At 47.0% G+C, this 20,924-nt stretch overlaps 1 protein-coding gene across 1 annotated transcript in view; it reads left to right on the forward strand.

The window, feature by feature from the left end:
* Window positions 1-20,597, forward strand: part of Cacna1f (calcium voltage-gated channel subunit alpha1 F) — a 39,096-nt gene extending 18,499 nt beyond the window's left edge. Inside the window, exons 21-48 of the mRNA XM_048335611.1 lie at window positions 150-279; window positions 1,423-1,482; window positions 1,632-1,738; window positions 1,825-1,912; window positions 2,591-2,698; window positions 2,789-2,841; window positions 5,003-5,149; window positions 5,963-6,164; window positions 6,255-6,413; window positions 7,458-7,568; window positions 7,802-7,885; window positions 8,673-8,693; window positions 8,901-9,029; window positions 9,915-9,980; window positions 10,242-10,333; window positions 11,010-11,169; window positions 11,408-11,535; window positions 11,816-11,912; window positions 12,089-12,191; window positions 12,984-13,085; window positions 13,274-13,404; window positions 13,913-14,050; window positions 15,205-15,374; window positions 17,453-17,560; window positions 17,672-17,799; window positions 18,143-18,255; window positions 20,026-20,223; window positions 20,367-20,597. Coding sequence (XP_048191568.1) covers window positions 150-279; window positions 1,423-1,482; window positions 1,632-1,738; window positions 1,825-1,912; window positions 2,591-2,698; window positions 2,789-2,841; window positions 5,003-5,149; window positions 5,963-6,164; window positions 6,255-6,413; window positions 7,458-7,568; window positions 7,802-7,885; window positions 8,673-8,693; window positions 8,901-9,029; window positions 9,915-9,980; window positions 10,242-10,333; window positions 11,010-11,169; window positions 11,408-11,535; window positions 11,816-11,912; window positions 12,089-12,191; window positions 12,984-13,085; window positions 13,274-13,404; window positions 13,913-14,050; window positions 15,205-15,374; window positions 17,453-17,560; window positions 17,672-17,799; window positions 18,143-18,255; window positions 20,026-20,223; window positions 20,367-20,597 — 3,364 coding nt within the window. The remainder of the gene's footprint in view (window positions 1-149; window positions 280-1,422; window positions 1,483-1,631; window positions 1,739-1,824; window positions 1,913-2,590; window positions 2,699-2,788; window positions 2,842-5,002; window positions 5,150-5,962; window positions 6,165-6,254; window positions 6,414-7,457; window positions 7,569-7,801; window positions 7,886-8,672; window positions 8,694-8,900; window positions 9,030-9,914; window positions 9,981-10,241; window positions 10,334-11,009; window positions 11,170-11,407; window positions 11,536-11,815; window positions 11,913-12,088; window positions 12,192-12,983; window positions 13,086-13,273; window positions 13,405-13,912; window positions 14,051-15,204; window positions 15,375-17,452; window positions 17,561-17,671; window positions 17,800-18,142; window positions 18,256-20,025; window positions 20,224-20,366) is intronic.
* Window positions 20,598-20,924: the final 327 nt, after the last annotated feature.

Below are 20,924 nucleotides of genomic sequence, written 5' to 3' on the forward strand. Positions count from 1 at the left end.
GAGAGCAGAGTGTGACCAAGGCAGGAGAGGGTAGGGCAGGTGGAGGGCCATAGAGCTACTGAGGCTGCAAAGGGGCACTGCTGTATCACTTAGGTTCAGTCAGCAATGTGGTCTCAGCTTCTAACCACAGCCTTTTCCCCACTCCTCAGGCTGAGGAAGGCCTGTCACACCCTCATCCACCACCACATCTTCACCAATCTTATCCTGGTGTTCATCATCCTCAGCAGTGTGTCCCTAGCAGCTGAGGATCCCATCCGAGCCCACTCCTTCCGAAACCACGTAAGCCTATGGGCTAAGAGCTGGTGGGAGGACAGGGAGAGATACAAGCCAGGGCCATAGTGGATACATGGAAAAACCACCTCACTGGACTGAGAAAGAGAATCAATAACGATGGCTACTAAAGGGGTGACAGTGATCAAGAGGCATTATACTCATAAAAGGATATGTTGAATTGAATTCCCTTTGCACAACTGATTAAAGATAACAAAAAACAAAACTTAAATTAAAAAATGATAATGGTGGCTGGGAATGTGGCTTAGTGGTAGAATGCTTGCCTAGTATGCACGAAGCCCTGGATTCAATTCCGCAGTACACGTAAACAGAAAAAGCCAGAAGTGGAGCTGTGGATTAAATGGTAGAGTGCTAGCCTTGAGCAAAAGAAGCTCAAGGACAGTGTCCAGGCCCTGAGTTCAAGCCCCAGGACTGGCAATAGTAGTAGTAGTAACAATAATAATAATAGTGACTACTGAAGCAGTAGCCCTTATCATGTATGCAGCTCATTTGGGAAAGTACCAGACAGAGAATCAGGATTTAACTAGGGATGGAGGGGAAGGATAAGGATCTGTGCTCATAGATTAAGCAGGCACAAGGGCATTCATGTAATTGGGTAGAGGAGTTCAAATTGAAGGTGTCAACTCTGATGGGAAAATCTTTTGGATTGTAGAAAAGTCTTCAGGATGTTGAGAGGTAGAGAAGGTAATGCTAACCGGATGCCTGTGGCTCACACCTGCACCCTAGCTACTCTGGAGGCTGAGATCTGAGGATCTCAGTGTGAAGTCAGCCCAGGCAGGAAAATCCATGAGACTCTTATCTCCAATTAACTACCAAAAAGCTGGAAGTCAAGCTGTGGCTCAAGTGATAAAGTACTAGCCTTAAACAAAAAAAGCTCAGGGATAGTGTACAGACCCTAAGTTCAAGCCTCAGAACTAGCACAAAAAAGCCAGAAGTAGAACTGTGGCTCAAGTGGTAGAGCACTAGCCTTGTGCACAAAAACTCAGGTATGGTGTCCAGGCCCTGAGTTCAAGCCCCAGGACTGGCACACAAAAAAGGCAAAGCTTACATAAAGAGGTGTATACACACATAATCCACTTTTAACCTCTTCTGTCACTACAGTGGCTTCCCCCTTTCTCACCCTCTCCCCAGATTCTAGGGTACTTTGATTATGCCTTCACCTCCATTTTCACTGTGGAGATTCTACTAAAGGTGACTAAAGAACCTCCCCCGCAATATATCCTCAGTTGTCATCCTATCACACTCCTCACCTACCCTCAAAGCCTTGCACTCTAATTCCTGTCTCCTCCCCCTAATGATCATTAGGTTTGGTGTCTAACCCAATGTCCTCTGGTTCTCAGATGACAGTGTTTGGGGCCTTCCTGCACCGTGGCTCTTTCTGCCGTAGCTGGTTCAACCTGTTGGATCTGCTTGTGGTCAGTGTATCTCTCATCTCTTTTGGCATCCAGTAAGTAACACATCCCCTTGGCCACTCCACTTCTCCCATAACCAAGACCAGCCTGGATCAGGGGCTGAGGATCTCCCCTTCTCCAGCTCCAGCGCCATCTCAGTAGTGAAGATTCTTCGAGTTCTCCGAGTGCTGCGGCCCCTCCGAGCCATCAATAGGGCCAAAGGACTCAAGGTAAGCCCACCTCAGCCAGGCCCTACCCTGCCCCTGGAGCCAGGTTCACTCATCTAAGTGGCCCTTTGTATTGATGTGTGACCATATAGTCTGGACACAATTTGTAACCCAGAAATTCTTTTTTTTTTTTTTTTGTGAGTCATGAGGCTTGAACTCAGGGATTGGGCACTGTTTCTGAGCTTTCACTCAAGGCTAGCACTCTACCACTTTGAGCCACAGTGCCACTATAGGTTTTCTGGTGATTAATTGGGGATAAGAATCTCATGACTTTCCTGCCAGGGCTGGCCTTGAACTGTGATCCTTAGATCTCAGCCTCCTAAGTAGCTAGGAATACAGGTGTGAGCCACGGGTACCCGACTTAGCCAGACATTCTTTACTGGCTTTGAGGGCTGATTTGTTCCTTACAAGTGCTGGACCATATATTCCTTCCTAGTGGTCACATTTATCTAATTTAGGTCGCTAACATTGGCCTAGGAAACACTTGTTCTTAGCTAGTACCCGCATGAGTGAGTCCATGTCACTCACTACCTTTGACCCTGTGTTTCTGACCATACATCTCTGATTAGTCACTGCATGTCCTTAACCCAAGTCCTTGAGCTGTATCTATAACCAGAAGCTCTGCCACATGGTCACCACAGCCTATGGTACCCACTGGGCCATGTGTGGGGTTGCCTGCAGCATGTGGTACAGTGTGTGTTCGTGGCCATTCGGACCATTGGAAACATCATGATCGTCACCACGCTCCTGCAATTCATGTTCGCCTGCATTGGTGTGCAACTCTTCAAGGTGGGGAAAACACCATGGGGAGGCCCAGCTATGGGTCAATGCAGGGGAGAGGGGGAACCTGCTGAGACAGATGTGATTCTCTCCCTACAGGGGAAATTCTACAGTTGTACTGATGAAGCCAAACACACCCCCAAAGAATGCAAGTGAGTGCCAAAGGCCTTGCCTCCATGGAACCCAGAACCCCTCAAGAGGCCATAGGTCCTGTCCCTGAAAACCATAGAGCCTCTACCCAAAAACTATAGAAACCTCTAGATTTCCTTAAGTCCTCAAGATCCACAAATTCCCCCCAAAATCCAGAATACCACCCCAAACTCTCCAAAAACTAGAGTGGTTACCAGATGCCTATGGTTCACACCTGTAATCCTAGCTACTCAGGAGGCTGAGATCTGAGGATTGTGGTTCAAAGTCAGCCTGAGAAGGAAAGTTTGTGAGATTCTTATCTTTAATTAACCACCAGAAAACCAGAAGAGGAGCTGTGGCTCAAGTGGTAGAGAGCTAACCTTGAATGGTAAAGCTCAGGGACAGCACCCAGACCCTGAGTTCAAGCCCCAAGACCAGTACAGAGAGAGAGAGAGAGAGAGAGAGAGAGAGAGAGAGAGAGAGAGAGAGAGAGAGAGAGAGAGAGAAGGAGGGAGGGAGAGAGAGAGAGAGAGGAAGAAGAAGAAGAACTACAGGGACTGGTAATGTTGCTTAGTGATAGAGTGCTTGCCTAGCATGCATGAAGCCCTGGGTTCGATTCCTCAGTAACACATAAACAGAAAAATCCGGAAGTGGCACTGTGGCTCAAGTGGTAGAGTGCTAGCCTTGAGCAAAATCTATGCCAGGCATAGTGCCCAGGCCCTAAATTCAAGCCTAGGACTGGCAAAAAAAAAAAAGAATTACAGAGACTTTCTGATGTCATCAAGCCTAAAAAGCCACCCTCATGAGCTCCCAAGATCCCTCTCTATATTCCTCAGAGTTACCTACATACCACTCCTGGCCCCCTAGGAATGTCTTTTCTGTTTCAATTCTTTTCTTTAGAGACATCTCTCGTAGGCAGTGCTCCAGAGCATGGGTTGTTTTCTGGAGGTGGAAATAGAAGGATCACAGTATGAATCCATCTCAGGCAAAGTTAGCAAAATCCTGTCTCAAAAACAAGACATGTGGGCTGGGAATGTGGCCTTGTGGCAAGAGTGCTTGCCTCATATATATGAAGCCTTGGGTTCGATTCCACAGACCCACATACATAGAAAGCGGCTAGAAGTGGCACTGTGGCTCAAGTGGCAGAGTGCTAGCCTTGAGCAAAAAGAAGCCAAGGACAGTGCTCAGGCCCTGAGTCCAAACCCAGGACTGGCAAAAAAAAAAAAAAAAACCAAGACATGTGATTTTATCACATCTACTGTTCAGCAAGCTGTAGATAGGCAGATTGAAGTTAGAGGCCTGTCTGGGCAAAAAGCATAAGATTCTTTCTGGAAAAAAAAAGAATCTAAAAGCAAAAGTGCTAGGGACATGACTCAAGAATAGAATATTTGCCTAGCAAATATGAGGCCCTGAGTACAAACACTCTGTACTGCAATTTATTAATATTTTTAAATGAAACTATGGGCCAGGTAGCAGTAGCTCATGCCTATAATCCTACCTACTCAGGAGGCTGAGATCTGAGGATCGCCAGCCTAAGTAGGAAAGTCCATGAGACTCTGATCTCCTATCAACTTCCAAAAAGCAGGAAGAGGGGTTGTAGCTCAAAGAGTAAAGGGCTGGTCTTGAGGGGGAAACCCCAAAAAGAGCACCCAAGCCTTGAGTTCAAACCCCAGTACACCCCCCCAGAAAAAAAGATCCATGAAGCCAGATATTGCTGAAATTAATGTGATTCATAGCATTTTTTAGCCTTGTGGCGTCTAGTTCATCTCAGCTGAAAAACAGGGATGAAGAGGTGCCTATCTTTTAGAGTTGCTGTGAGAAGAAGCCAAGTGCCTGCTTGAAAAGTGTATTACAGTCTAAATTTCCTGTGTGGAAAGCCCAGCACAGTGTGTAGCTACTTGCTGGATGCTAGGTGGCTCACGCCTATAATCCTAGCAACTCAGGAAGCTGAGATCTGAGAAAGCCAGCCCAGGCAGACAAATCCAAAGGGCTGTTATCTCTAAATAACCAGCAACAGGCTGGATGTGGAGCAAAGAGTAGGAAATGGCAGATAGGACTTGAATCCAGACTGTGTAGTTCTATCATTATGCCTGCTGCCTTCATGCTAGAAACCTCAGACCCTTTACTGGAGCCTCCCCACCCCCACCTCTCCTCATTCACCTATTCTATCTGCAACATCCACAGGGGCTCCTTCCTCATCTACCCTGATGGAGATGTGTCACGGCCCCTGGTTCGGGAGCGGCTCTGGGTCAACAGTGATTTCAACTTTGACAATGTCCTTTCAGCCATGATGGCCCTGTTCACTGTATCCACCTTCGAAGGCTGGCCTGCGTGAGAGCAGGGCCCTAGGGATGGCCAGGGACTGGGTGAAAGTCTGAGAAATAGGTTGAGGATCTCGTAGGAATGTATGGAAACATGTACTAAAGGTCTTTAGAGACTGGTGGCTGTATCAGAGGACTGATGGGAGGTGGGAGGGCAGGTCTCCCTAAAGCAGACTGGAAATGCTTTGAGGATTTGGGGTAAGAGTCTACAGAAACCTAATACAAGTCTCTGAAAGACTAAACGGAAGTTTAGAAATGACTGGATAGGATTTATGGGGGGTTGAAAAGAGATGGGAGATGGGGAGGGGGTCCATCAAGAGATATAGCAGAGGGCTCATGGGTTTCTGTGAACAGTCCAAGTCTTCAGGGTGCTACTTGGAGATTTCTAGGGGAGATGGATCAGAGGATCTGAGACAATAGGCCAATTTAGCGATCTTTAAGGACTTATAGGAGAACCCTGGGGGAGCTCATAGGGGTTGCCATGTGGCTGAGTAAGGGTATTTGGAGTTCTATGGAAACGTCAGAGATTTGTGGGATCTTTGAGAGTCTAGCTAGAGACCTTTAGAAGGCTGTATGAAGGTTTCTGAGATTTTTAAGGGGGCTATGACAGAGATTTGGGGACCTTTGGGGGCTTGGTAGAGGTATTTAGAACATGTATGGGAGTCCCAAATAGTTAGGTGGGGAACATAGGAGCCTTTGCGGTGCCACATGGAAGATTCTGATGTATGTGTGAGGTCTAGAAGCAGGTTGCATGGGGTTAAGATACTCCCTCACCTGTCCCCACCCCTACTCTCCTCCCCTTCCTCCATGCTCACTCCCACAGACTGCTATACAAGGCCATTGATGCACATGCAGAAGATGAAGGCCCCATCTACAATTACCACGTGGAGATCTCGGTGTTCTTCATTGTCTACATCATCATCATTGCATTCTTCATGATGAACATCTTTGTGGGCTTTGTTATCATCACCTTCCGTGCCCAGGGAGAGCAAGAATATCAAAACTGTGAGCTGGACAAGAACCAGGTGACCTCTCACTCCCTCCTCATGACTACCAACTCCTATCCCCATACCTTGAGACTCCCCTGCTTACTCATGCCCTCTACCATCATGCAGCGCCAGTGTGTGGAGTATGCCCTCAAGGCCCAGCCACTTCGCCGATACATCCCCAAGAACCCACATCAGTATCGGGTGTGGGCCACTGTGAACTCTGCTGCCTTTGAGTACCTCATGTTCCTGCTCATCCTACTCAATACGGTTGCCCTAGCCATGCAGGTCTGAGCTCCCCATCCTGATCCTTGTCATACTTGCCCCTGTTCTTTCTCTCCACTGGTAACCCTTGAAGATGCTTTAGGCTACAAGTAACTGGGGATGCTTTGGGCTGCAAGTAACAAAACCTCCCAACTGATAGAGACTTGTGATATTAAGACATTTACCACATTTTTCCAAATCAAAGGCCAATAATTATACACTGCATTGTGAAAACAATGGTTCATGGTCATTATTGTAAAACACCCCACCAATTTCAGAGATTCTAAAATGTAAACACACACACACACACTTGGAGTGAATGAAATAGGATATGAATTTTGCTTCTCACATAATGAGAAGCATTAGAGAAAGATTGTTTTCCTTTGGACAGCAAGCCAAAGATACAGGTTCTGGCCATGTTTCTACTCCACCATTCTTGGCAAGCTGGCTGTCATTTATATGCTTATTGCTTTTTGCTCTCAAGACAGCGGCTGCAGATATCAAAAACACAATCAAGGCAGGAAAAAGGAGAAAGAGAGCTCACTATCCTCATTTGAGTATTTTAATGAAAGACAAAATATTTTTCACAGAAGCTGTCAAACAACAACCAACTTACGTTTATTTTTCATTAACAAAACTTGCCTTGCCAGTTTGTAAGAATAGTTAGAAATCAAGAAGCAGACCATGTGCTGGTGGTTCATGCCTGTAATCCTAGCTACTCACACCCTGTAATCCTAGCTACTCAAGAGGCTGAGATCTGAGGATTGCAGTTCAAAGCCAGCCCAAGTAGAAAAGTCCATGAGACTCTGATCTCCAATGAACCACCAGAAGACTAGAAATGGTGCTGTGGCTCCAAATGATAGAACACTACCCTTGAGCAAAAAAGAAGTTCAGGGACAGCACCCAGTCTCTGAGTTCAAGCCCTATAACTGACAAAAAGAAAAAAAGAAAAGTAATCAAGAAGCAGCCTTTCCAGTATCTATAATGACAAGCATATAATACAAGGATTATTTCGTTCCTACCAAATAGCTGCTTCAGTCTCTGTTCTCATCTGCTTTTCTCTCCCAGCACTATGAACAGACTGCTCCCTTCAACTACGCCATGGATATCCTCAACATGGTCTTCACTGGCCTCTTCACTATCGAGATGGTGCTCAAAATCATTGCCTTCAAACCCAAGGTACACCCCTACCCTGGTAGTGTATTCCTTAGGAGTGGAGCTCATCGCAGAACATTCAGGGAGGCAGTAATCAGGTAATCATGGGACTAGGAAGAAAGAAGGATCCAGATTCATGCTTATCATGTGGCCCAAGCCAGATTCTACCTCACTAATTCCCTCTGCCACAGCTGCCACCCCCTACCCCAGGAAGATAGTTGAGAAAAGACAATGCTTTGTCTTCCTTCTACCCACAGCATTACTTTGCTGATGCCTGGAACACATTTGATGCTCTTATTGTGGTGGGCAGTGTAGTGGACATCGCCGTCACCGAAGTCAATGTGAGAATTGCCCTCTCTACTAACCACTCCCCCCCACACCAACCTTTGCCCATCTCTACCTCGGGGCCTTCCTTCACCTAGATAGGTGGCTCCCATTCACATCCTCCCCACTCCTGGAGACTTAGGACTCCTCATTCTAGTTCTATCTCTTTAGAATCCATGTTGGGCTCAGATGAAGCTTCCCTTCCTCTACCAACTCCCTTCCACTATTTTGTAATGTATGCACTGGTTGTACAATCTCCTGCAATGCTTCTTCTCTTATTTTTGTTTTCTTTTAATCATCTCTATCACCCTCTCCATTGGCTGCATCATCTGCATTGGTTTCTGCCTTGCGCTCCATCGTCACTTCTGATTACTCCATTGGCTCCATTTCCTCCATCAATTCCATCGTCTCTAATACTGGCTCTTTCCTGGCTATGTTATCACCACTGTCTACACTGTTGACTCCAACATCTTCTCCACTGGGTACTCCATGGCCGAATCACCTCAACTGACAATGCTGCTGGTTCCATCTCTACATTGGGTTGTCCATTCCTTCTCATCTCCATCATCTCTGTGAAACACTGGCTCCATCATTTCCTTCAATGTCATTCCTCCCTTACCTCCTTTACACAATCCTTGCCCTTCTACCCCTATTACCAACTATTTCCACAATCATTTTGATCCATTACCACATAACCGCCTCCATCATCCCCTGTACCTGGTCCATCATTCTCTCCTTGCACAACTGAACATCTATTCCCATCATCTCCTCTGTCATCCCTGTTTTGGCCATATGTCCTTCCAGAATGGTGGCCACCTTGGAGAGGTAGTCTCCCCAAAAGAAACACTCTCTTGTTCTGCTATTCTACCTTCCCTCCCTTTTGTCTTAAGAGTCCTTCTTAGAAATACTCCATAACCACTCTGGGATCTGGGTTCTGAGGGATTTGGCAGTTGGGAGGCCCAAAGCATGAAATAAAGGAGTTGAGTGGGGATAGGAGTGACCAAAGCATCACTGCTGTATCCTGACTCACAGAGCTCTGAGGACAGTTCACGTATATCCATCACCTTCTTTCGCCTCTTCCGAGTCATGAGGCTAGTCAAGCTTCTCAGTAAAGGAGAAGGGATCCGCACACTGCTCTGGACATTCATCAAATCCTTCCAGGTAATCCTCAACCCCATCTATTTGACCATATTCTGCCTCTACACCCCTCAGCCTGACCCTTTACTACCTCAGAACTACATTTCCAGCATGCAATACCCACTTCACTCTACTATTTCCAGCTTTCTCTCTTTTCCTGGGCTCTCAATTCCCAACATGCCTTTGGCTTCAATAACTTTACTATATTCTATTTAATTGGTAGTCTTAGATACTTTATTTATTATTGGTAATGTGTTTGAACTCAGGGCTTGCTAGACAGGTGCTCAACCACTTGAGTCATACTCCCGTCCTTTTATGCATTAGTTATTTCTCAGATAGGATCTCGAGGTCTTACCCGATTAGCATTGGATTATGATGCTCTTATGTAGCTGAGATTTAAAGGGGGTACATCCATGTCCAGCTTATTTTTTTTGTTAGTTGTGGGGCTTGAACTCAAGGCTTGGGTGCTGTCCCTGAGCTCTTTTGCTGAAGCAAGCACTCTATCATTTTGAGCCACAGCTCCATTTCCAGTTTTCTGGTGGTTAATTGGGGATAAGAGTCTCACAGACTTTCCTGCCCAGGCTGGCTTTGAATGCCAATCCTCAGATCTCAGTCTCCTGAGTAGCTAAGATAACAGACATGAGCTACCAGTGTCCAGCACATGTCTAGCTTACTTGTCAAGATGATGTCTCATTCGCTATTTGCCAGAGCTAACCTTGAATCTCAATCCTCCTGATCTCTGCTTCCCAAGTAGCTGGAATTGGAGATGTGCACCACTATACCCAGCCCAGTCCTAGATATTTTGATGATGAACTCATCTCCCAACAGGCCTAGGCTAGGGAAACAATGAATTCTGAGACATATTTTTTGGCCTGAACCTAAGTGTCTATCCTCTACCTATCCCCATAGGCCTTACCCTATGTGGCTCTTCTCATAGCAATGATATTCTTCATCTATGCTGTCATTGGAATGCAGGTAAGAGGAGACCCTAGGTAACATCTTCTGGCCCCCTTCTGTAGGAAGGGGAGCAATTGGGTAGGAATAGCCCCAAAGCAGAGGTGGTGGGTAGGAGAACAGACAAACCAGATGGTCAGTCTATAACATACTTTTGAAATAAATCTTCCATGCCTGCTTGTAAGCATTATAAGGACTTTCTACCTATTAGCAGGTGCAAAGTGGGTGGGAACATGTAGAGGCATATGTTCACCCCCTGACATAGCGCATGTGTGCCTACAGATGTTTGGCAAGGTGGCTCTTCAGGATGGCACACAGATCAACCGGAACAACAACTTCCAAACCTTCCCACAGGCTGTGCTACTTCTGTTCAGGTGACAACTTCCCACTCCCCTGTGCCACTTTGGTCACCAGCATGCCTCTAGGTTTCCATACACCCTCTCTGGGTCCCAGACTGCTTGAATAGGGCAGCCCTGGGTTCCACATAGCCTGCAACCTTTCCATGGTATGATTTGGGTAAAATCATTAAATTATTTTGGTCAAAGACATTCCTTTTCTGACTGGAAGATACAACCACCCACTGAATCCATAGTGCCTTCATCTGTAAGAGGCAAGATAACTGAAAAAAAAATTACTATCAGTTGGGTACCAGTTTCTCATGCCTGCAATCCTATCTACTCAGAAGGCTGAGATCTGAGGATCCTGATTCGAAGCCAGCCCATGCAGCAAAGTCCATGAGTCTCCTATCTTCATCTAAACACCAAAAGGCTGGAAATAGAGCTGTAGCTCAAGTGATAGAGCACTAGCCTTGAGCAAAAAAGCTCAGGGATAGTGCCCAGGCCCTGAGTTCAAGCTCCAGGACCGACCCCCCCCAAAAGCACTATGATCAACATGGTCATGCTAGCTGTTAAAGTATCATAATGTGGGTGCCAGGTGTAACCCCTGGAGAGAAGTGGGCTACCAACTCACTCTCCCAATCCCCAATAATTCTACTTTCCATGATTGCATAACCTCTCCAACAAAATACCACTCCTGTGTTCCACCCTCCAGGTGTGCCACTGGTGAGGCATGGCAGGAGATAATGCTCGCCAGCCTTCCTGGAAACCGATGTGACCCAGAGTCGGATTTTGGTCCTGGCGAGGAGTTTACCTGTGGTAGCAACTTTGCCATTGCCTATTTTATTAGCTTCTTCATGCTCTGTGCCTTCCTGGTGAGAACCATTTCCCCCACAGCCACCACCACTGCCATGGGGCTAGCCTCCAGGGGGGCCAGGGATGCCCAAGTGAGGCAAGCATCCCAGATCTTGAGGGGACTGGCATGATAATACAATCCGCCCAGAAACTCATGACCTACTGATAATTTAGGATTGTCCCAGCCTCCCTCCACACACCCCCACCATGACCTGACTCTTCAGTGCATCTAACCCCTGCTTGCTCACTGGCCCACAGATTATAAATCTCTTCGTGGCTGTGATCATGGACAACTTTGATTATTTAACCAGAGATTGGTCCATCCTGGGCCCCCATCACCTTGATGAATTCAAGAGGATCTGGTCTGAATATGATCCTGGGGCCAAGTATGCCCTTTAACCTTTTACCTAGAATCTCCAGGGGACATTGCAATGCCCTTCATAGTCCCTTAGCTCCAGAACCTCTGACCATGCATCCTATTACCTAGCCAATAGATGCCACCAGATCTCTACTCTGCCTGTCCTGTGTCCTCTCCAACTATCCTCCCGTTCTTCCCTGAAAGACTTTTAGTGTGTTAGTATGGGAGGTGATAATGAGCTAGTTGGGTCTGAGAAAGGGCTGGAGTGGGTATTGCCAGTTCAGTGGCACCTCCTCCAATTGCCCCAGGGGCCGCATCAAGCACCTGGATGTGGTTGCCCTGCTAAGACGTATCCAGCCCCCCCTGGGATTTGGGAAGCTGTGCCCACACCGAGTAGCCTGTAAGGTTTGTATTCCACCTCTCCTGTCCACTTCTGGTCTTTGGGAGGGTTCTGTACTAGATAGGGTGGGACAAGGATTGGGTGGGGATAGCTGTTTGCTCACATCCCCTAAGGTTTCTGAGCCTAGGCACTCTTGTCTACATAACTGGCATTTTCTCAGAATGCATTCTGGTGTTTGCAGAGACTTGTGGCAATGAATGTGCCTCTCAACTCTGATGGGACGGTGACATTCAATGCCACACTCTTTGCCCTGGTGCGAACATCCCTGAAGATCAAGACAGAAGGTGAGTTGGATGCTGGTGGCTTACCAGCATAAGTAGCCTGTAATTCTAGCTGAGGATCTGAGGATCTGAGGATCATGGCCCAAAGCCAGCCCAAGCAGTCAAGTCTGTGAGACTTCTTTTTCTAATTAACCACCAAAAAGCTGTAAGTGGAGGCGTGGCACAAGTGAAGAGTACCAGTCTTGATGAAAAAGCTAAGGAACAGTGCCCAGACCCTGAGTTCAAACCTCAGGGGTGGCACCATAAAAAGGAAAAAAAAAGGCAGAATGTGTGGGGAATGGATAAGAAATGAAGATAAAAGCGTGGCACACACCTGTAATCATAGCTATACAGGAGGCTGAGATCCGAGAATCGCAGTTCAAAGCCAGCCCAGTCAGGAAAGTCTGCGAGACACTTATCTGTGATAAACCACCAAAAGGCCAGAAGTGAAGCTAGCCTTGAGCAAATGAAACTCAGAGACAGTGCTCAGGCCCCAAGTTTAAGCCCTAATACCAGTACAAAGAAATAAAGTCGGGGGTGGGGGAAACAAAGCAAAAACTGTGGGAAATCGGAGGAAAAGTAGAGATAAAAGAGTAGAAGAGTCCTTGGAGCAAACTCATAAAGTAAAGGACCCAAACCTTAGTTCTGATACCTTCAAAATGGTTGACCTTGGCTGCTCCGGGCCTGATGTCCCCACCTTTTCTGATGGGGGTGATGGTCAGTTTTGAACAAAGTTATCAAGCCCCCACTAACACTTAGGGGCAACTACAAAGTTTCTTCCTATGTCTTCTGCATGTCATTCTGCTCCCGATGCAGGGAACCTGGAGCAAGCCAACCAGGAGTTACGGATGGTCATCAAAAAAATCTGGAAGCGGATAAAGCAGAAGCTGTTAGATGAAGTCATCCCCCCTCCAGACGGTGAGTGCCCGCCCACCCTAATCCGTGATCCTGGGCGGTTCCTCATATCGTCAGATGTCTGCTCTCCATCACAAAACGAGCATTGGCCCTAGGGTAAGGGGCAATTCTTGCTTTTGAGTAGGAATTGGAGAGGCAGTGGAGGGGCAGTGGATCTCTGTGTAACTTTGTCCTCTCTCCTTTGTCCCCAGAGGAGGAGGTCACTGTGGGCAAATTCTATGCCACATTCCTGATCCAAGATTATTTCCGAAAATTCCGGAGGAGGAAAGAAAAGGGCCTACTAGGAACAGAAGCCCCACCCAGCACATCCTCTGTCCTTCAGGTGTTCAGGACAAGGCATAGTATGACTGTGCGAGTGTGCAGGCTAACATCTCTTTTTTTCTGTTTTTGTTGTTTATTTGTTCATTTGTTTGTTTTATGCCAGTCCTGGGGTTTAAACTCTGGGCCTGGGCACTGTTTCTGAGCTTCTTTTTCTCAAACCACTTGAGCCACCCCACCACTTCCAGCCTTTCTGAGTAGTTTATTGGCGATAAGAATCACAGTTTCCTGCCAGAGTTGGCTTTGAACCATGATCCTCAGATCTCAGCCTCCTGAGAAGCTAGGATTACAAAAATTAGCCACCAGTGATGGACTGACCTATTTCTTGATCTCATGAAACCTATGTCATAGATGAGGAAAGTCAGACCCCAGACCCAATAGAGAGTCAGGAGTGGTTGAGAACCCACATTGTATGTATGCCCCTGTATGCATATAAATTTTAATCATGGCAGGAAAATGTAGACCCTGAGCTGCCAATTTCCCTGGGTTATTGGCTGTTTTCACCCCCATAGGCTGGTCTAAGGAGCCTACAGGACTTGGGTCCTGAGATTCGGCAAGCTCTCACCTGTGACACAGAGGAGGAAGAAGAGGAGGAAGAAGAGGGACATGAAGGCGAGGAGGAGGCTCAGAAAGATCCAGAAACATACAAAGTGAGGACATGTTTTAATTTCCCCAGGAACTTTGGAGTTTAAAATATTCCTTGTAGGGCTGGGGATATAGCCTAGTGGCAAGAGTGCCTGCCTCGGATACACGAGGCCCTAGGTTCGATTCCCCAGCACCACATATACAGAAAACGGCCAGAAGCGGCGCTGTGGCTCAAGTGGCAGAGTGCTAGCCTTGAGCGGGAAGAAGCCAGGGACAGTGCTCAGGCCCTGAGTCCAAGGCCCAGGACTGGCAAAAAAAAAAAAAATATTCCTTGTAGGGCTGGGGATATGGCCTAGTGGCAAGAGTGCCTGCCTCATATATATGAAGCCCTGGGTTCAATTCCCCAGCACCACATATACAGAAAACGGCCAGAAGTGGCACTGTGGTTCAAGTGGCAGAGTGCTAGCCTTGAGCAAAAAAAGCCAGGGACAGTGCAGTGCGCAGGCCCTGAGTCTAAGCCCAAGGACTGCCCCCCCCCAAAAAAAAAAGAAGGAAAATAAATCAAAACAAAAAAATTGTTTAAAATATTCCTTGTAACTCCTACATGACTTTCATACTGTGTCCCAAAGGAATCCCCTTCACAATGAAAACATATTGGGTACTGGGGCTCGAACTCAGAACCTCAAGCTCTCAAATAGCTTTTACACTCAAGGGTGGGACTCTGCCACTTGATGCCCATCTTCATTTCCAGCTTTTTACTAGTTGATTGGAGATAAGAGTTTCGGGAGATTTGTCTTCCCAAAGCTGGCTTTGATCCATGGTCTTCAGCTCTCAGCTTCTAAGTAGCTAGGATTATAGGCATGAGCCACCAGTACTTGGCTCACAATGGAAAAAAACTTTTTTTTCATCACTTGTAGACCTTGAACTCAGGGCCTGGACACTGTTCCTGAGCTCCTTTGTGCTCAAGGCTAGTGCTGTAACCACTTAAGCCATAGCAAGACTTATCTGCCTGGGCTGGTTTCAAACCACAATCCTCAGATCTCAGCCTCTTGAATAGCTATGATTCCACCATCTGGCTGAAAAAAAACCTTTTTTGAGTACCTACCGTTAGCTGTTGGAAAATTCTGGGGAACTCATGGAGTGGTGTTAAAGACAAGTCACCAACCAAGTGACTTAGAAGTAACACTGATATAGAACTCAGTCTCATGCCTTTCTGCAGGCCCCTGTGGGTTCTCAATCTCCATCTCGCCGGAGCTCCAGGATTTCTGTGTCTTTGCCTGTTGGGGAAGGTCTCCCAGATTCACTCTCTCCCGGGCCTAGTGATGATGATGTGGGGGCTCCAAATTCCAGACCGCCCAGTATGCCTGAGGCTGCATCACAGCCCCACAGGTATAGTCAAGCATCTGGGAAAGGGGGTGAGGGTAGACAAAAGCTAGACACCATATTGGGGGACTTAGAATGAGGGCATAGAAGCCTTAAAGTGAAAATGTAGGAGGGATGAAATTGTTTAGAGGACTTGAGTGAGAGAATCATGAAAAGAGCAATAAAAAGCATATGGTATAGTGCCAATTGGGTTTGAACTTAAATAGTGGCTGTCATTTGCTAAGTGAACTTGGGCTAGACATTTTGTTTCAACAATCTCCAATTCCTCATCTGAAAAATGAGGATGAGAATGGCACTTACTTGGGCTGGGAATATGGCCTAGTGGCAAGAGTGCTTGCCTCATATACATGAAGCCTTAGGTTTGATTCCTCAGCACCATGTAGATAGAAAAAGCCAGAAGTGGCGCTGTGGCTCAAGTGGCAGAGTGTTAGCCTTGAGCAAAAAGAAGCCAGGACAGTGCTCAGGCCCTGAGTTCAAGCCCCAGGACCGGCAACAAACAAACAAACAGAGAATGGCACTTACTTCATAAGATAATGAAATGCATAACGCGCGACACATAGTATATACCAAATACCTACCTGTGCTCCCTGCAAACACTTATGATTGTCACATTGATGCTGTCTCTTCAACAGACCAACTTTAAGGTTCTTTTTTGAAACTTTGGGGCCTTTTCCTTTCTGCCTGTCCTGGGGCTTGAACTCAGGAACCTGAGCTTCTTTTGCTCAAGGCTAGCACTCTGCCACTTGAGCCACAGCACTACTTCTGGCTTTTTTCTATTTATGTGGCACTGAGGAATCGAACCCAGGGCTTCATGCATGCTAGGCAAGCACTCTATATTACTAAGCCACATTCCCAGCCCACTTGGGTCTTTTCAATGAGACAAATATCTATTGAAAGTTAAGCCCATATTTTGCTTTGGTTTATGGTCATGGGGATTGAACTCAGGGCCTGAGCACTGTCCCTGAGCTCTTTCACTCAAGTCTGCTACTACTTTGACTGCAATGCCCCTCCGATTTTCTAGTGGTTAATTGGAGATGAGAGTCTCATGGACTTTTCCTGCCCAATCTGGCTTTGAATAACGATCCTCAGCTCTCAGCCTCCTAAGTAGCAAAGATTACAAGCTTGGGCCACCAGCACCTAGCTATGTTTGCTGTCTTGGTATGTGTGCAGGTCCTGGGGTTTGAACTCTGGGCCTGAACACTGGCCCTGACTTTTTCTTGCTGGTCAAAGTTAGTGTCCATCAAGCCCCAGGACTGGCAATTTTTTTTTAATCTTGATTTTGCTGGGCACTGGTAGCTCATGCCTATAATCCTAGCAACTCAGGAGGTTGAGGATCACGGTTCAAAGCCAGCCCAGGGAAGGAAAGTCTGTGAGACTCTTATCTCCAATCAACCATCAGAAAACTGTAAGTGGCACGGTGGCTCAGGTGATAGAGCACTGGCCTTGAGCAGAAGAGCTCAGGGACAGCTCCCAGGCCCAGAGTTCAAGGCCCACAACAACAACAAAAAAGAGTCCAATGGACTTTCCTGTCCAGGCTAACTTCAAACTTTGATCCTCAGATCTTAGCCTTATGTAGTAACTAAGATTACAGTCATGAGCCACTGGTGTCAGGTGCTTTTTGTTTTTGTTTTGTTCTTGAGAAAAGGTCTATGTAACCCAAGATGGCCTCAAATTCAAGATCCTTTTGCCTCAGCCTCTTGAGTGCTGGGATTACAGGGCAAACTACCACTATTGGCTCCATATTCACATTAAAATGAATACAGCATGGGAAACAGAAACCCAGAAACATGTATTGGGGGAAGGGGAAATCTGGCTTGCTTTATTTTATGCCACTACTCAGACTTGAACTCAGGGCCTAGGTATTGTCCTTAGCTTTTTCCCTCAAGGCTAACACTCTACCACTTGAGCCACAACTCCAGTCCAGCTTCTTTGTTGGTTAATTGGATATAACAGTCTCATAGATTTTCCAAGCTGACTTCAAACCTAGATTCTCAGATCTCAGGCTCTTAAGTAGTTAGGATTATAGGTGTGAGCCACTGGTGCCTGACTGGGTTGATTTGCTTAATGTACATTGCCTTTTCCAGAAGAAACTCTGGGGTTCTCATGTTCACTATTCCAGAAGAAGGAAGTTCTCAGCCCAAGGTTACTAAAGGTCAAGACAGTCAGAATGAAGAAGAGGAAGTCCCTGACCGGTACCCTGGGAATGTCACATAAGAAACCACGCAGGGAGGGCAAGACTATGGTGGAACCTCCAACTCTGAGTCCCAGACCTCGGTTCATACTTGGCTGTCCCTTTTGCACAGGCTCTCCTACCTAGATGAGCAGACAGGTATTATGTCACCCCCAGTCCTTCTGCCACCTCACCGATCCCAGAGATATGTAAATGGGCACCACGTACCACGTCGACGTCTGCTGCCCCCCACACCTGCAGGTAAGTGTAGGAATGAGGGGCCAGATGCCAATGGTTCACCCATGTAATCTTAGCTACTCAGGAGATTGAGACCTGAGGATCAAAGTTCTAAGTCAATCTAGGCAGAAGAGTCCCTGAGACTTTTATCTCCAATTAACCACAAAAAACAAAAAAGCTGGAAGTGGAGCCGTGGCACAAGAGATAGAGTGTTATCCTTGAGCAAAAAAAAGCTTAGGGAGAATACCCAGGCCCTGAGTTCAAGCCTCAGGTCTGGCACAATAAAAGAGTATGGGCAGGTCCTACAGGTCCTACGGACTATCAGAACTAGAACTAAAGAGGCATTAACCTTGTTCTTTGCTGCCAGGCCGGAAGCCCTCCTTCACCATCCAGTGTCTGCAGCGCCAGGGAAGTTGTGAAGATTTACCCATCCCAGGCACCTATCATCGTGGGCGGAACGCAGGGCCTGGCAGAGCTCAGGTGAGGTGCTGGGGTCTACATGGGTGGGGAAGCCTAGGCTGAACTTATCGAACACACTACCCATCAGGCTGTCAGCGGAATGGGACACATGTAAAGGAGGGCACATAATCCTCTTTGTATTTGTGAGATAGGTGTTATGGCTCCAATTTTACAGATGAGGGGATTGAAGCCAAGAGAACTTTATCCACCCAAGATCACACAGCTGTTAGGTAGCAGAGGTGACATTTAAATCCAGGCCATGTGAAGGGAATGAAGCTTCTAACTAGGAGTGGAGCTCAGTGTGGTAGAGCACTTGCTTTATATGGTAAAAGATGGCCCTGAGTACCATCTCCACCAATACAAATAAGAAAGCAGCCAGATATGAAAGAAAAAAAGATAAAGAGAGAGAGGAGAAAGAAAAGAAAGAAAGAAAGAAAGAAAGGAAGGAAGGAAGGAAGGAAGGAAGGAAGGAAGGAAGGAAGGAAGGAAGGAAGGAAGGAAGGAAGAGAGAAAGAGAGAAAAGAAAAGAGAATTAAGCTGGGCACCTGTGGCTCATGCCTATAATTCTAGTTACTTAGGGGGGCTGAGATCCTGATAATCATGGTTCAAAGCCAGTCGTGGCAGAAAACTCTGAAATACTCCATTTCCAACATACCCAGCAAAAGCTTGATTGAAGGCATGACTCAAGTATTAGACTTCCAGCTAATAAAACTAACTGAACAAGGGAGGTCCTGAGTTATGACCCAGTACTAGAAAAAAGAAAGAAGGAAGAGGAAGGAAGGAAGGAAGGAAGGAAGGAAGGAAGGAAGGAAGGAAGGAAGGAAGGAAGGAAGGGAAAAGAAGCTAGGCATGGTGGTGTATGCCTCTAAGGCTGAGGCAGGAGAATCACTAGCTCCAGGACAGCCAGGCCTATATAGTGAGACCTTGTCTCCAAAAATAAAACAAAGGAAAAATAATAAAAATAAATTTAAATTACACTTAATATAGAAATAAAGAAAAGATGAAGGCTGGGAGTGTGGCTTAGTGGTAGAGTACTTGCTTAGCATGCGATTCCTAGTAAAACCTAAACAGAAAAAGCTGGAAGTGGCACTGTGGCTCACATGGTAGAGTGCTAGCCTTGAGCATAAAGAAGCTCAAGGACAGTGCCAGACCCTGAGTTCAAGCACCAAGACTGGAAAAAAACAAAAACAGAAAAATGGGCAGGACATGGTGGCTCATGCCTATAACCCTAGCTACTAAGGAGACTAAGATCTGAGGACCACAGTTTGAAGCCAGCAGTCCAGACAAAAAAGTGAGTGAAACTCCTTAACTCCAATGAACCACTCAGATGAAGATGGAAGTGGTGCTCTGGCTCAAGTGGTAGAGCACTAGCCTTGAGAAAAAAAAGAGTTCAGGGACAGTACCCAGGCCCTGATTTCAAGCCCCAAGACCAGCAAAGAATGTGTGAATACAGAAGCTTGAACTCAAGGTCTTGGTGCTGTCCCTTAGCTTCTTCACTCAAGGCTGACACTCTACCATTGGAGCTACAGATCCACTTCTGGCTTTTTGGTGATTATTTGGAGAGTGACACAGACTTTCCTGCCTGGGCTGGCTGGCTTTGAACTGGGATCCTCATATCTCAGCCTCCTGATTAACTAGGACGACAAGTGTAAGCCAATGGATCCAACACACATCTATTCTGTTTTACTCCATTTGTGTATTGAGGGAGAGGGATAGGACTCACAAGAGGGAGTCCCAGACCCTCACAACCACCTGTAAATCCCTGCCCCTTTGCTGTTTATTCTGATATAGGGTTCCTGGGCTACCCCTCCTCAGAGGGGACGACTCCTATATGCCCCACTACTGTTGGTGGAAGAGGGTGCAGCGGGGGAGGGATACCTTGGCAAATCCGGTGGTCCACTTCGCACCTTTACCTGTCTGCACGTGCCTGGAACTCACCCAGATCCTAGCCACCGCAAGAGGGGCAGTGCCGACAGCTTGGTGGAGGCTGTAAGTCTGGGGAGGGAGGCTGTAGTCAAGAAGGCTGGGGTGTAAGGGGAAGTGGTAGTAAAAGAGTCTCCATGCTCTGTGTCAGGCATATCATCTGTGCATACCATGCCCTTGATCAACAGTGATCCCACTTGCATCCCCAGGTACTCATCTCCGAGGGCCTAGGCCTCTTTGCCCAAGACCCACACTTTGTAGCCCTAGCCAAGCAGGAGATTGCAGATGCATGTTGTCTGACACTGGATGAGATGGACAGTGCTGCCAGTGACCTGCTGGCACAGGGCACTAACTCACTGTACAGTGATGAAGAATCCATCCTCTCCCGCTTCGATGAGGAGGACCTGCGAGATGAGATGGCCTGTGTTCACGCCATCTGAATTCCCAACCCTTCCTCCAATGCTCAATAAATCTTGTATCTCCCCTCTCCAGGGGGAGGCAGACATTGTTGTATTTGGGTATCTTTGCCCTGAGGGGCCTAGGACTGCCCAGTTATCTGGATCCATCTATCCTTCCTTCCTTCCTTCCTACCTTCCTTTCTTCCTTCCTACCTTCCTTTCTTCCTTCCTTCCCTAGTTCCAGCCCTGAGCTACTGCCCACACATGGGTATTTCCAGAAACCAGGACAGCTAGGCCTGATTATTCAGCGTCAGGGAAGGAGGGAGGAGGAGGAAGAAGAGACAGCAGCCAAAAAAAGCTGGAGACAGA

The sequence above is a fragment of the Perognathus longimembris genome, chromosome 28, assembly GCF_023159225.1.
Source record: "Perognathus longimembris pacificus isolate PPM17 chromosome 28, ASM2315922v1, whole genome shotgun sequence".
Classification (NCBI taxonomy): Eukaryota; Metazoa; Chordata; class Mammalia; order Rodentia; family Heteromyidae; genus Perognathus; species Perognathus longimembris.